Source organism: Podarcis raffonei, chromosome 5 (genome assembly GCF_027172205.1).
Source record: "Podarcis raffonei isolate rPodRaf1 chromosome 5, rPodRaf1.pri, whole genome shotgun sequence".
In the NCBI taxonomy this organism is placed as follows: domain Eukaryota; kingdom Metazoa; phylum Chordata; class Lepidosauria; order Squamata; family Lacertidae; genus Podarcis; species Podarcis raffonei.
Window position 1 is genome coordinate 31,982,646 of NC_070606.1, and position 15,041 is coordinate 31,997,686.

Below are 15,041 nucleotides of genomic sequence, written 5' to 3' on the forward strand. Positions count from 1 at the left end.
CTTTCTCTACATATATTTACAAAATCTCCGACCTCTAGATTGCGCCAAATATTTCTGGTATTATTAGTGTAGATGGGAAATCAAATTAAACCAAAGCACACCCTGTGAACTTGCAGGGCAGATGGCAGTGGCAATTGGTGGTTAGACCCCTCAGTTAAGGAGAAGAGAGCTTAACTAGGATTCAGACAACACCCTAAGCCAAACCCTGGGGCTTAGCTGCCACCCTGGGAGCCCATGTTCATGCTAAACTATGCAAACGTGGCCATAAAGTACAATACCTTATTCCTCCCCCCTAAAGGATGTCTTAAGCATCCCATGTTTTTTGTTTTCTTGTTTTTAATTCAGAATCAAATTTACCTTTCACTAAGAATACATGGATTAATGGTGTTGTGTTGCAAGCGTGAACTGTAAATGGGGGTGGGGGGGTGGGGGAGCACATGCAAGAAAATAGAGGGCTCTGCTATTCGGGCCCTGATAAAATCACAGCTATTAGCTTGAACAGGGAGAGCAGCCCATCATGCTCAGACTGTGCTTGTGCACACACAGGGCTTACAATCAATTCGAACAGCATTACTAGCCATCCACAGGCCCTGATTGAAGAGCACAAGTTTAATGGACTGAGAGCTTGGAAAGAGGCCAAGAAAAGGCCCAATCGATTTTTACATTTACTAAAACTGATCACTGGCAAAATAAATAAATAAAGGCTAAATCTGTCAATCAAACGCCAAAATATTTTGCCAAGGGCACAATTAAAACCACACACACACACACACACACACACACACAACCATTCCCTGTTCTCAGTCGGCTCACAAGGCATCTATCTGGATGTGGAAGACGCGTACACATATGCCATATTTTCAAGTGGCATGAAATAAATGTTCAATTAAATGCTTTTCTTTCATGTTTTAAAATGTTACTATAGCTTCACAGTGGGACGCGGGTGGCGCTGTGGGTAAAACCTCAGTGCCTAGGACTTGCTGATCGCAAGGTCGGCGGTTCGAATCCCTGTGGCAGGGTGAGCTCCCGTCGTTCGGTCCCAGCTCCTGCTCACCTAGCAGTTCGAAAGCACCCCTAAGTGCAAGTAGATAAATAGGTACCGCTTTACAGCGGGAAGGTAAACGGCGTTTCCATGTGTGGCGCTGGTGCTGGCTCGCCAGATGCCGCTTAGTCACACTGGCCACGTGACCCGGAAGTGTCTCCGGACAGCCCGGCCTCTTGAGCGAGATGAGCGCGCAACCCTAGAGTCGGACACGACTGGCCCGTATGGGCAGGGGTACCTTTACCTTTATAGCTTCACAGCAAGATCCTTCATTTCCACCCCTGGAATTTCCTACCCGTTAAAAGGATTTTGGGGCATGACAACATTGTTTTTGCGAATTTCATAAAACCTATCTTTACACTCAGGATAATTTTGGGGAACTGGTAACTGCACAGTGAGTAGAGTTTAGCTGAGTATTTGGACAACCCTGGTTTTTGTTTTCAAACTCCGAGTACTTCAGGATGCAATCCCACTACCCAGTTTCCCTAAGGTAAGCACCAAGACCAACTTTTGGATAGATATGTAAAGGAGTTGGTGAGGGTCATTTGACAACAACAAGAAATTAAGCCTTTAGGGTCATCTTCCCAGTCCGGTGGAACACCCTGCCAAAAGATTCAGCGGACCAACTTCTTCTGTGCCAACATTTAAAAACTCGCTAAAAGCTTTTCTATTCCACCAGTACTATGCAGGCAATTAAGAATACACTCCCAACGATGGTCTGTTGATGTTTGTTATTAATTTGCTTTTAACTTGTTTTATTTTTAACTTTTTATGATGTTCTTGTTCGTTTTATGTTTCTTTATTGCTGTAAACCACTGTGATATATTTTTATGATACAGCAGTATATAAATATTTTTTAAAATAAATAAATAAAACTGTGTAAGCTACTTAGTTGCCAGTTCTGACCACATGAAGCAGATGATTCGAGAGCAGGGTGGCCATTTACACATCATAGAATCATAATATTGTAAAGTTGGATGGGACCCTGACAGTCATCTGGTCCAATTTCCCAGCAATGCAGGTATCTTTCGCCCAATGTGGGGCTTGAACCCTCGGCCCTAAGATTAAGAGTCTCATGCTCTACTGACTGAGCTATCCCAGCTCATACATTTTATTTTAAAGAAACTTATTGGACTGAACCAAGAAACATAGTAGTAAGGTACAGTCAGAATAATTAATTTCAACTCTGGTGTTCTCTACCGCCAGATACAACAATATATTGCATTGCAGATGGAATAGATAAGAAGAGAAAATGCTTCACCATACACAAAAATAAATTTTAAAAAGTGAATGGCGGAGGGCACATAAACCTGCAACAACAAAACCGTTAGCAAAATATGGAAGTCTAGTATCATGGAACAGAACTACCATCTTTCCCCGAAAGTAAGACATCCCCCGAAAATAAGACCTACTTCCAGTTTTGCCTCTCGCTGTAATATAAGGCCCCCGAAGCTACCGTAAGGCGCCTGACTCCTCTGGACCGTAGCGGCGGGTGATGCCGCGCAGCTCACGGATTGGCCACAGCGCAGCCGGAGCTGTTCAGGCAGTGTGAGGTCTCTTTAAATCAGAGAGCCGCCTGCTGCTCGCTCTGCCCTGACGGAGTCTGGCCTACTCACAATTAGGCAATAAATGTGTACCATATTCTTCTTCATGGAAAAATAAGACATCCCCTGAAAATAAGATCTAGCGCATCTTTGGGAGCAAAAATTAATATAAGACACTATCTTATTTTGGGGGAAACCGGGTAAGTAAATCCACGCTAGCGTTAGGGATTCTTCTTCAGAGATTGTCATAGGCCTGTTCACAGTGCATCCAGTTTAATTTCCCTTTAATCAGACTGAAACCAACAGCCTCATCAACAGAATCTTTATCAGCCTTCTGAAAGCAACCAAAGACAGTGCACATTTTAACGCTCTAGAGGGGGAATCTATTTGCCTTTTATAGGCAGCTCCTTTAAACTCAACATGCTGAGTCACCGTTCTTGACTTTCTTCACCCCCACCCCACCCCCGCCAAAGATAATTTGATGTGAACCATGCCATTTAACTCATTAGACATAAAAGCTCAATGCACTTACCCACTGGCGTATCTTCATTGATCAACAGGTATGTGTCGAAGAAATAATTTACGAAGTACGGCAAGCGATTGCTTAGGCCTGGAAAAATAGGGACAGATAAAAAGGTGTTGTTTATATCTGTGAGGTCATGTTTTAACTGATGCAACAGACAAAGCCCTGAACAAGAAAGCTGGATTGCAACGGGTAAAAAGGGAGCTTTTTGCATGACCCAAAGTAAATAGCTAGTGCCAGCTGAGCTGTTGAAAAGCACTTATTCCTCCTTTTAAGTCAGACATAGCAAATTGGTCCAGTCCTAAAATGAAAGTAGAAGGAATCGTGGATCCCAGCGGGTGGAAGCAGAGAGGCACCAATAAAGATGAAAGGATGTACAGTGGTACCTCGGGTTACAGACGTTTCAGGTTACAGATGCTTCAGGTTACAGACTCTGCTAACCCAGAAATAGTACCTTGTGTTAAGAACTTTGCTTGAGGATGAGAACAGAAATCGTGCTCTGCTGGCGCAGCAGCAGCTGGAGGCCCCATTAGCTAAAGTGGTACCTCAGGTTAAGAACAGTTTCATGTTAAGAACAGACCTCCAGAACGAATTAAGTTCTTAACCTGAGGTACCACTGTACTGTCCAGGATGCATGACTGTGTAGCACCTTTCCAAGCAAGCTGCCTTTTAAAATTAATAAATGTGCATGTTTCTCATTTGTTGCACACAAAGTTGACGCATCTGTTGCAGGCATAGTGCATTCTGCAAACTCAGGTTGTGTCCACACTCCTGTCCACTGTGCACTCAGCTCTGGGTTTTTATTCTTTGTTCACACAATTTTATCCAAAAACCCTTATGTATCCTGTAGTTTGTCCTAAGATACAACTGTTTGAGGTGCTATTTCTCAAACCAAATTCACAAATGACTGGAATTAGGAGCTGTTCCTAATTTGTGCAGGTGGCAACATCATTTGCTGGGCTAGCTTTAAGAACAGGAAAGGTTGTTTTCTGAAAGAAGTCTCTGTAATTACTGAACTGATTCCAGATAAAACTCCGGATGAATTAACCCACCCCATTGCTATTTAGGACATGACCAGAAACAATAAACAAAACTTTGTATATGCATACATAAACACACACACCTCTCTGTATGGCCCTTTGTTTGTCCTATGTAAGTTTCATTTTGTGTTTTAAATGGAGTTATTAAAATGCATCTGGTGTGCATGCCCCTTGCTATATGACTTCTGCACATGATTGCACACCATATTTTAAAGGATGGGCTAAGAATGGCTATATCCCTGCAGCTAGGCTATCATCAATGCACCCATCATATAGGAGGCTCCCAGAAAGGACCTCAAGCCCAGCTCTTCCACAAGCCACTTTGTGTTTGCTGCTGTGAATGTAGTAAGAACCAGATACCTAGATCTTTCCAAAGACAAATGGCTGTTTCTTTTATAATTATTATTTTCCTTCTGTTGCACGGGGGTGGCAAGACCATGCAAAGGGAACAGGAGATGGCAATTACTGTTTTAGCACATGATTAATACCTCACATTGTTCCCATGGCTGTCAGCCTTTTGCCTCGTCAGCCTTAATTGCACCAGAGCATCCTTTCCTTTCACCTTAAATAATGAGGCTCACTTATTTCAGCTGCCCGCTTATTTTCGCTCAGGTAAAGGCACACACGCTTGCAAGACCCTTGCACCCGGAAGCATTTAGAATCATAGACTCTTAGGGTTGGAAGGGACCCCAAGGGCCATCTAGTCCAGCCCCCTGCAATGCAGGAATCGCTGCTAAATAATCCCTGACAGGTGGCCATCCAATCTCTGCTTAAAAACCTCCATTCATTAAAAATCTCCTTCATTGTTGTTGTTGTTACTGGCATTTAAGCATAATTGTGGGGATTCGGAGCAGGTAGCTGTTCCCTATCGCAGTCACACCAGTAACAATCTTAGGGTCCCTTCAGGCTGGTGTTTTTCTCCATGTGGACTCTGTATCATTTCTATTGATTTATGTATTTCAACAATCTGTGGTTATACCACTTAATCACTCCAAATGGTGTACAGGAGACCCTCATATAATACGACTAAACATGAGTTAAAACAAGTCACTGATGCAATAATAGTGCTTCAGAGATGGATTTACACAGGACCATAGACACATTTATTCCAATTTCTTAGTTGTTCTGCAATACGTCCCCAAAGTAACCACATTATTGCCATCTGGAGGGAGCGTTTTTGAACCATGGCATAAACAAAAGCAGAGCATTTGTACTATTGACAAATTACAGGATTTTAGCAGGAAACTACTGAACATATATACCGGTACCTACTGCAAAATAAACAATTTAGCTGCCCAGAAACTTCTGCAGGCGCAAATGGTACTGAAAGTGTGATAGCATATAACTGCCCCAGTAACATCATGATCACATATAATGATGAACGCTCAATAAAAAAAAAACCCTGAAGGGGCCCTTACAATGAAGCAAGTAACTCTCTTTTACCACTTCAGAAATGGAGATCTGAGGCTCAGAGGTGTTACTTAGCCAAAGGCCACATTAATTGATGCATGATTGATCTGGGGAAATCAGAACCAAGACAACCAAGTAGAGTGGCTGCACTGGTTTGGAAGCAGAGTGAAAAATGGAGAAATTGTGTTAGCAGAAGACAGATCTACCAAGTTTCTGAAAGGGTATAGATGCAAAGCGTAATACATTTGACAGATGGGCTTACTTTGGTTCCCAGCCAGCGTTAGAACAGCCAGCACTGTCTTTTATTAAGAGATCTACTTTCACTGCCAGACATTATTGAACAAGGGAAATAGGGGATTTAATTGGCCTGTCAGAAATATTTTGCATCTTGTCTCTGCAGGATCATGTTGCTGGCTCACCTACAAAACAGGTGCCCAGTTCTGAATGCACCAAAACACCTGAAAGCTTACTGGACACTAGCACAATGAAGAGTACTTTTGACAGTATAGTGTGAAATATACTCCTCAAACACTCATAATCAGTTTGGCAGATTTATACAAAGCTGTTCCCAATCAATGTTAGCCTAGACTTCTTGGGAAAACCAGTATTGCCATTCCAAGACAATAAAGAAGTTATAGCAAAACATAGTTCCTCTGTTTTGTTTAAAATATTTATAACAACCCATCCTTCACCTTAGTGATTTCAGGGAAGAGGACAGTAAAAATTTAACACACAGCAATTCCAAGACAATAAACGGAGAATACCTAAATCAGCATTCATCAACCTGGTGTCCTCCAGCTGTTTTGGGCTACAACTCCTATCAGGCCTAGCCAGCATGTGACCTGGAACATTTGATCTGGAGAAACTGTGGAAGATGCAAAATGGTGGTGGCGGCTATGCTGCCAAGACAGCTGCTGCCAATTGCAGTGGAGAAAAATAAAGAAAGTTGTACTGAAGGCCAGATAACCTGACGGGGTGAGTGTCTGCAACAGAGGGATTCTCTCTCTGTGTGTGTGCCATCCAGTGTATCTCTGTACTTTCCCCCCCTCCCTTCCTCCATCTCTACATTCGTTTCAGTTACCCCCATCCAATTTGTCTGAACTGATCACTTAGAGAGAGAGAGCCCCTGCCCTCAATCACTTTAGTCCAGGGCTTCTCCCAACTGCATAAAATTAGGTCAGTTGTTATGTGAAATTAGGCTGAGTGTTCTTCATCCTTCTTGCCATCATTATGTGCCAAATTGGTGTGGAAAAACAGGATACAAGGTGCTTCACCATGTATGTTTGTGGCACATGTTCTTAGCTGAAACACAGTTTTAAGGGTTGCTACATTCAGTTATAACAATTAAACACTAATTGCCCCCCACCCGCTTCCTTTTTGTTTCTAATATGTAAACTGATGATGATGTCCTCTTTATCTTTTGCAAAATTAATTTCAGGAAGGGTGCCTGTGCTGGTCACCCAGATTCTAATCTCGTTCCTATGTATACAACATCCCAATGGATGATTCTCTGAAGTGTTTTTTACATCAGCTTCATTCTAAAGCGTAAGGTAGCAGACAAAAGGCAGAGAGACAAGCCAACCACAAAGCATGTCAATAAACAAAGCCAATTGAAGCTCATCGGGAAAAAATATGTCCTGGAACTTGTGCTAACCCTCTAAAAAGAGATGCCTATGTACAACAGAGGAAATCAGGCAGATGGAGGCGTCTCTCAGGGGCAGTGTAGAATCACCACCGTTGTGTTCTTCTTAGCAATAAAATGTGTTTCTTTCCCACAGCCTGAATATTACTTTCAATATTCGGAATTCTCACTGTCTTTTAAAAACAGAAAATCTGCATTTAAAAAAAGCATGTTTTTCAGATGTGATAGAAACAAGTGAAACTCAAGAGGGGGCTTGAACATCTTCTCAGTTTAAGAACCTATAGCTCTAATTTGGAGAGTGGTGCTCCATATAATCTTCTTGGCAGCAACTCCAACACCTGACTATTTGCCTTCGCAGCTGTTCCCTGCCTCTTCATTTGTTATCCTGTACACATGATAGCTTGGTATGGAAGCAATATTTTAAAAGGGGCGGGGAGGAGCTTGGCACCATGACATAAGATACCCCAATACCCTCTGATGGCATACTGCTAGAGGGCACTTTGCCAAAAACTTGCACTAGCTCAAACTCCCTAAAAACAAATCAAGTTTAAGATTGCCACCTAACATCTGCTACGCCTTCAGGTGCTGAGATTCTGAAATTAGCAAAGAACTGTTTTACAAAAGTTTTTTTTTTTACTCTGCCCAAAGAGGCTTCACTATTTCTGCCTCGTTCTTAGGATGCTTGAGAATTTCGTTAGAATTTTGATCAGTTTGGGGTTTTGAGGTGACCAAGCATGGTGTATTCCCCCTCCCCTGTCAAGTGTTCTCTAGAACTCTGTAACCTCCTGTTTGCCTGATCTGAAAAACCCCATAAGGAGAATTACCTCATGAGGTCTTCCCCTGGGCTTTAATTGAAGTCTATGGGCATTCAGAAGGCTGCAGAGTACAGATGATTTGAGCACAAAAGAAAGGGCACCCATAACCTGCCACCATCGCCTCAAAAAGAAAGTAAGGTAAAGGTAAAGGGACCCCTGACCATTAGGTCCAGTCGTGACCGACTCTGGGGTTGCGGCGCTCATCTCGCTTTCTTGGCCGAGGGAGCCGGCGTTTGTCCGCAGACAGCTTCCGGGTCATGTGTCCAGCATGACTAAGCCGCTTCTGGCGAACCAGAGCAGCACACGGAAACGCCGTTTACCTTCCCGCTGGAGCGGTACCTATTTATCTACTTGCACTTTGTGCTTTCGAACTGCTAGGTTGGCAGGAGCAGGGACCGAGCAACGGGAGCTCACCCCGTCGCAGGGATTCGAACCACCGACCTTCTGATCGGCAAGTCCTAGGCTCTGTGCTTTAACCCACAGCGCCACCTGCGTCCCTTCAAAAATAAGGTAATCACATACAAATAAAAAATAAAACCCTACAAACCCTACCAAGGATAAATTAATTGATTTCCCCCCCTCCCCTGTGATAATGTTCAAATGCAATTTCTTTTCTCATTCATCAATGCATAATGTTTTGGGGAGGGAAACACAGGAGAAATTTTTGGCACAACACTTGTTGAAATAGCAGCAGGAGGAGGGAAAAAAACCCCATAGAGCTAGTCAGAAAAGGTGCATCACCAAGCTCCTACAGAAGTTATGTGGTAAGAGATAGAGGGAGAACAAAGGACATATTATTATTATTATTATTATTATTATTATTATTATTATTATTAGCAGCAGCAGCAGCAGCAGCAGCAGCAGCAGCATTGGGAATGGAAAAAGATGGGGAGCAAGGGGTGAAAACAAATCCTGCCACTGGAGCGCCACCTTCCTTCAAGATATACTATGGGCTTAACAGGTGGTGAAAGGCAATTGATAAAAGTGGCTGTCAGTAAAATAGTATCTTTATGGCAATGATCAACAATATTCACAACTTAAAATGCATAAGTATTTGAGCTGTGAGAAAGTTTTCATCCTCTTCCATGTTACTCAAGAAGTGAATTGAATTCAGTGAAACTTTACCATTTGGATTTAAGGCTCGGGAGTGGTCATTTTCCTTTTTTTATATAATTTTGTTTCTGAGTTTCAAAAGTTTACAAATTACTGCATACGTCGCTCAGCCTGGACACTGAGATCAAGCACTGAGGGCCTTCTGGTGGTTCCCTCACTGAGAGAAGTAAAGTTATAGGAAGCAGGTAGAGGCGCCTACCCTTTGGAACACCCTCCCATAAGATGGCAAGGAGATAAGTAACTATACAACCTTTAGAAGACATCTGAAGGCAGCCCTGTTTAGGGAAGTTTTTAATGTCTGATGTTTTATCATGTTTATAATATTCTGTTGGGAGCCACTCAGAGTGGTTGGGGAAACCCAGTCAGATGGGCAGCATACAAATAATCAATTTTTATTTTTATTATTCCAAATAAACATTCATTTCACATTCGACTTCCCCTCCATCCCTCCATGGTTTTCCCCATAAGTTCTAAACGTGCTGCATTCTATACTTTATCTTTTCCACACCGTAATGGAAAACAGTGTGGAAAAGCATGGGAGTGGACATTTTCCATCCTTCTCCCCTCTCCGCTAAGCCTTCATATAAAACACCACTGGTTTATGAAACTATTTAAATAAATAAATCATTTTTTTAATGAATAACATTTCTTATCTATTAATTTTCATACGGTCAGCCAGCTTGGAGGTCAGTTATGAGGCAAAAAAGTGGGATATAATAATAGTAATACATAACAGTGGCTCATCCTAATAAGGTCCCCCCCACCCTGACTTTTTTCTAATGGAGCAACATGGCCAAACTGATTTTGTGAACAAAAGTGTGCTTCGTACAGATACCAGATGGGAAGTCTCTGCAGAACTCCCAGTGTTTGTCACAATGATTATGCTACAGGAGAGCCTTTCAGTTTCTTGAATAGCAGCATTCTGGGTGGGCTGGTGGTGATGATTGTACTCCTGCCTCCTGAGTGGACGGTACCTATGCCCATCTTTGAACAAATTCACCTTCATTTTATTCACTCTGCTCTTCATTCTCAGATTTCTATGGTGGCTCTTTTTTCCTAGAGAGCACACAGAGCTCATGACAAAAAGACCTGTCTGGAGACAGCCAGCAGCAGAGATATCTATTATTGATGCTCCTGCAAGGCTAGGAGAGTGTTGCCAAACACATGTGTTCATCACAGGTTGCATTGTTTACTGCAGAGTGGCATTCAGCCACCTAATGCTATAAACTTCTCCAGCACCTAGGGTTGCAATCCTATCAAAACTTTCTTGTTAATAAGGTTCACCAAGTACAGTGGGATTTTCTTCCAGTTAAACATACATAGTATGGGACTCCATAGTGCAGAACCGATTGCTGTGTGGGTTGAACTAACAGTACAGATGCAGACGTACCTTGGATGAACTGTAATGGTCACCTTAAATTTGCCCCTTTTGGTTTGCTTTAGTAACAGGTCTAGATTTTTTTCTTTTTCTTTTTTTGTTGATCTAAATTCAAACTGAATTATGCAGTTGCTTGAATCAGACACTAGAGGGAAACAACACGATATGTTCAGTGGAACCTCGGAGCTGTAATTTCAGAAGAGGACTTGTTTAAGATAGTTGATTATTATTATTTTTTGCTTCCTTACTACACAACCCAATGCTTCCCAGCACTTTTCAAAAAGTCCCTCCCCAGTTGGAGGGTGGGGGTGGGGGTATGGGATCAGAGCTCTGTGCAACATGAAAATTCGCTTGTGGGGAATGCCACGCTTAACGGGGTAATGCATTTAATTCTGGGACCTGTTTCATGTTCCTCTCTCATTCAGCATCTAGAATGACAGCAGCAGCACAACCAATGCTGCAAAAAGTTGTGGGTATTTGTAACTCACAGCTGGAAAAAACTCAATTCCTCCAGTTTTGGGTCGTCCCCCCTTCAACTGTTTGTATCCACCAAGCATGCTCAGGACTAATTGATCTGTTTTATATCTCTTCCCACCCACCCCTTAATTTTTTACACTTCTGCAAACCCTCTGGTTCCTTTGATCCTTCCGGTACCATTATGGTTACATAAGGATCTACTAAAAAGCATGGAAACCAAACTAGTCCTGACCTATTTTCTGAATGTTTATTATTTTTACATCAACTACTCTTTTTTTAAAAAAAAGCATAGGCCACATTTTATTCATTTATCCCCATTAGAAACATCATTAACATTTTCATTTTATAAATGTTGGCACAAGCAGATAGACTACTAGGAAGTGGATTAGCAATTAGTCCATTGCTGCATCTACAAATACTAGCCAACACTCCCCACTTTGGTACACATTATGGTGTCATTCTAAAGGCAAGATGTACAATTGCCCAATTTCCAGGCTTTTAAAAATAATAATAGTGTCTGGCTAGGCCTTTACCAGGTTTTAGTTTGCTCTGAATGTGGAAACAACCACCACTTAAGGCTTGTTTTCAAAATGGGTGCCATTTTTCCAGATGTTTCCAGCAATCTGGGTGTCTTGAACTATGAGTATATTAAACTTAAGTCACAGGAATGAATCTCAGTTTTGATGCTCAGCTGGTTAGTAAGCTCCTGCGTTGGCTCCTGGCACTTCTGAATTATGCTAGCCTGCTCCCTTCTTGGATGATATTCATTTATCCCAGTTTTGAACTTTGAACTTTGTGGGGGGTTTTGTTTGTTTTTTGTTCCATCAGCATTACCATTTCACTGCACCCCAAGGATAATGTCTTGTTGGGCCTCTAGCTGGTTCTATAATAAACTCGAGCTGCTGAACATAACCAGACATGGGCACAGAAATCTCAAACCTAAACTCTTTCATAAAACAACACCACATATAATTCTGCTGTCCTCAACATACTAGCTTTCCCCAGACAGGGAGCGGTTGAGTACATGCCATTATTAAATCTCTGCTTCCTGAAGTAACATGCTTATAGGAAAACTCCTATTAAAAGCACTTGGCAGCAGCTGTCAATCTCCAACTACTTCTCATGCATACCAAAAAAATGCACCTGTAGCAGTGACTATAGGTGTGTGTTTGCGTATGTGTTCCACCGCATACTGCCCTCGATTCATCTAGTTCTGTGTCACCCCCTTGGCACAGTCCCTGCCTTGGCTCAGCTGAGCTCAAATGAGGGTTGCGTTTGAGCCAGTTCTCTAGGCTGAGATAGTGCAGGGCTTCACTTTGATTACTGCCCGTCCAACAACCACGGATCAAAGCCTAATGCAGGTGTGTTGCCTAGCAAATGTGCACATGTTGAACCCTAAGGCTGTATTTTGCGTGAACTTTTCCTAACCCCCTCCCTTTCAAGGCAGCAAAATGTTCCAAGAATACCATAGCTGAGTAAGCCTGAAAGGGCTTGGGTTTTTTTTTCTTCCCCTTGCGAAGCCAGCCGTCATGACTATCACCAGAAATTGGTCTGCGTTCAAATATTCTCTTATATACACCGTATTGAAATCTAAGCACCTTAACATTCAGGAGCTGGCAGAACAGTAACAATAATTCAAAGCATAATCTCATGGCTGTTTTTTTAAAGTAATGCCAGTTCACTTTTCCAGAGGGTTAGCCCATCACACAAAACTGGTTTATTTCCTTCAGCTTGGAAGCAAATGATGTTAAGATGCAGATTAGAGAGATGGAAAGGCATGAGACCATGGGGGCAATATATTTACAAGACCAAAGAATAACACATTTCTGTGGCATGCTAAGTTTTGAAATCTTAGTTTAGAGCACCTGCCGATTACGATTACTGGATGCCCAAAGCACAATGAAACCTGCTGGGCAGCAGCTTTACTGAAAATCGCCAGCCATATCCAAAGCAGACTTTTGAATAACAAGGATTTTGTTGCAATACTTGATGTGCAGCCAGTTTTCCATGGGACAAACGACCTTCATTCTTGACTGCTACACTTTTCTCGATTAGCACATAAGCTGTGATATGTTAATGGCAGGATCTTCTTAAGCAGCCACATTACAGCATTTGGTACAACCCAATTGCCAGGATACCAAAAGCACACATGCTCCAGCTACGGGGTGTAGATTTCATTCCTATCTAGATCCCTTAGATTGGAAAAGCCTGGAGGCAAGGGAAGGGCCCTAGCTCAGTGATACAGCACATGCAGAAGATGCCATGCTCAGTCCCTGAGCTGGGGGAAAACCTGTCTGAAGCCTTGGAAACCAACTTCCAGGCAATGTGCTTCATGGGCTGACTATATAAGGCAGCGAGTTGGACTGGGTGATATATAGTTTTCAACATGATGTTATATCACCAGCTAGACACTGCAATGTACTGGTATATCACAATGTCTGAAACCAGTCATTCTAGAGGCATTGGCTGGCTTCATGGTTTTCCCCACATTGTAATTTTTGCATAGCACACACACACAGACTATGTTTCTCACCATGTGAGAAACTCAGATATATAAACAAGGTGCCAAATGGCTTCTTAAACCAGCGTTATAGTCGCCAAAACGAAATGCCTAGTTGCCATTAGGGGGGCCAGACGGCTCGCAAGCCGTTTTTTCCAATACGATTTTTGGGTTCTTGAAATTCGTTCTGATTGTGCAGATAACATATCACAGATAGAATTGTACAGGATGTGTTGCTAGTGTGTGAAAACAGGCAAGATCCATGGATGCCCAGGCATGCATCTCCAGATGGTGGAGACATCAGACACTATCCTGGCATCTGGGCATCTTTACTTGGTTGCAAGTGAACGATATCTAAGGGCAAAATGCACCTGGCAAATTTTGAATGCTGTTTGCAATATATTGCCAGGTCAAAAATTATGAAACCAATATCGTGATATGGACTTCAAACTGGTTTTAGACGATATATGGATATATTGCCCAGCCCTACTCCTAAGCCACATTTCTGTTCTTTGTCTCAATGAGCCCTTTGACATCTGAAGACAGCAGAGGTTGAGAGTCTTCCTACAAGGAACATATTTTTAAAAGCTACCTACTGTGGTGCTGTAATTTGGGAGGTGGGCTCTCTCTCACACACACAAACATACACACCTGGGAGTTCACTAGTGCTAGGCTGTTAATGCCACCATGGAAGTCTCTTGCCAGGTGGTGTTTTAGGCAGCTGCTGCTGCTGATCTTTTCAACACATTGTCGCTAACTTTAATGACTTGTTTTCTCCCCCTGCTCAGCAAATTACTATTTCAGGGGGATCAACAGCAGAGCAATAGAAGGAGAAAAAATGAGAAGCAGCCTCCTTTATCTGGCTGCCAGAATGCCATGAATTTTTAAGCATCCCAGTTGAAGACAGACACTTTATAGCTGAGACAGGGGTGTTATTTATTACAGGGCATATATTAAGAACTATTTGGGCTGGTAACATGAAGTCTGTTTGAAGCACATGGGAAAGGGGTGCTGCTCTTTCCCATTTCTCCTCTCTCCTGATATGTTTCTCTGCTCTTATACAAGGCATTATCAGAGAAACTGTGACATTGGATAAATGGAGGCAACTTCAGATACTGCAAATGGAGTGTTCAGCTGCGCTCCTTAGTTCATAGCTTCCCCCAGCATCCCCAAGCTCCCTTTGAAGCACCAAAAGTTGCCCTCGCCTTTATTCTGTGCTGCTAAGAAGCCAAAGCAGCTACAGATTCCTTCTCCAGTCAAGCACTAAGATAGTAAATAGTACAACTGGATAGGGTTCCCCCCAACTCATGACTTGCATAGATTAAAAGGCATATACCTGGCTATGGCCAAGATACTCCTGTGATGATGAAAAAGAAAAGGAGGAGGAGGAGGAAGAAGGGACCCTAAAGCCTAGCATAAGATATATGCCACTTCACTGGAGACTCTTGAGGTACTGAACTGAATCAGTGTGCATGCACAGCTTGGAAGAAAAGAAAAGATCTGCCTTGCTGCAGTTTATAGTGGGAAGGAAAATACAATAAGCTACACCAAACTGAA

At 42.5% G+C, this 15,041-nt stretch overlaps 1 protein-coding gene across 7 annotated transcripts in view; it reads right to left on the reverse strand.

Moving 5' to 3' along the window:
• The window catches only part of CDH23 (cadherin related 23), a 391,169-nt gene that overhangs the window by 348,591 nt on the left and 27,537 nt on the right, over positions 1 to 15,041 (reverse strand). For all 7 annotated transcript variants that reach the window (XR_008330552.1, XM_053388502.1, XM_053388507.1 and 4 more), the window contains exon 3: positions 3,119 to 3,196. Coding sequence is in view for 6 of the 7 variants with exons in the window: in XM_053388502.1 (XP_053244477.1) it covers positions 3,119 to 3,196 (78 nt within the window). In the remaining variant the exon portion in view is untranslated. The remainder of the gene's footprint in view (positions 1 to 3,118; positions 3,197 to 15,041) is intronic.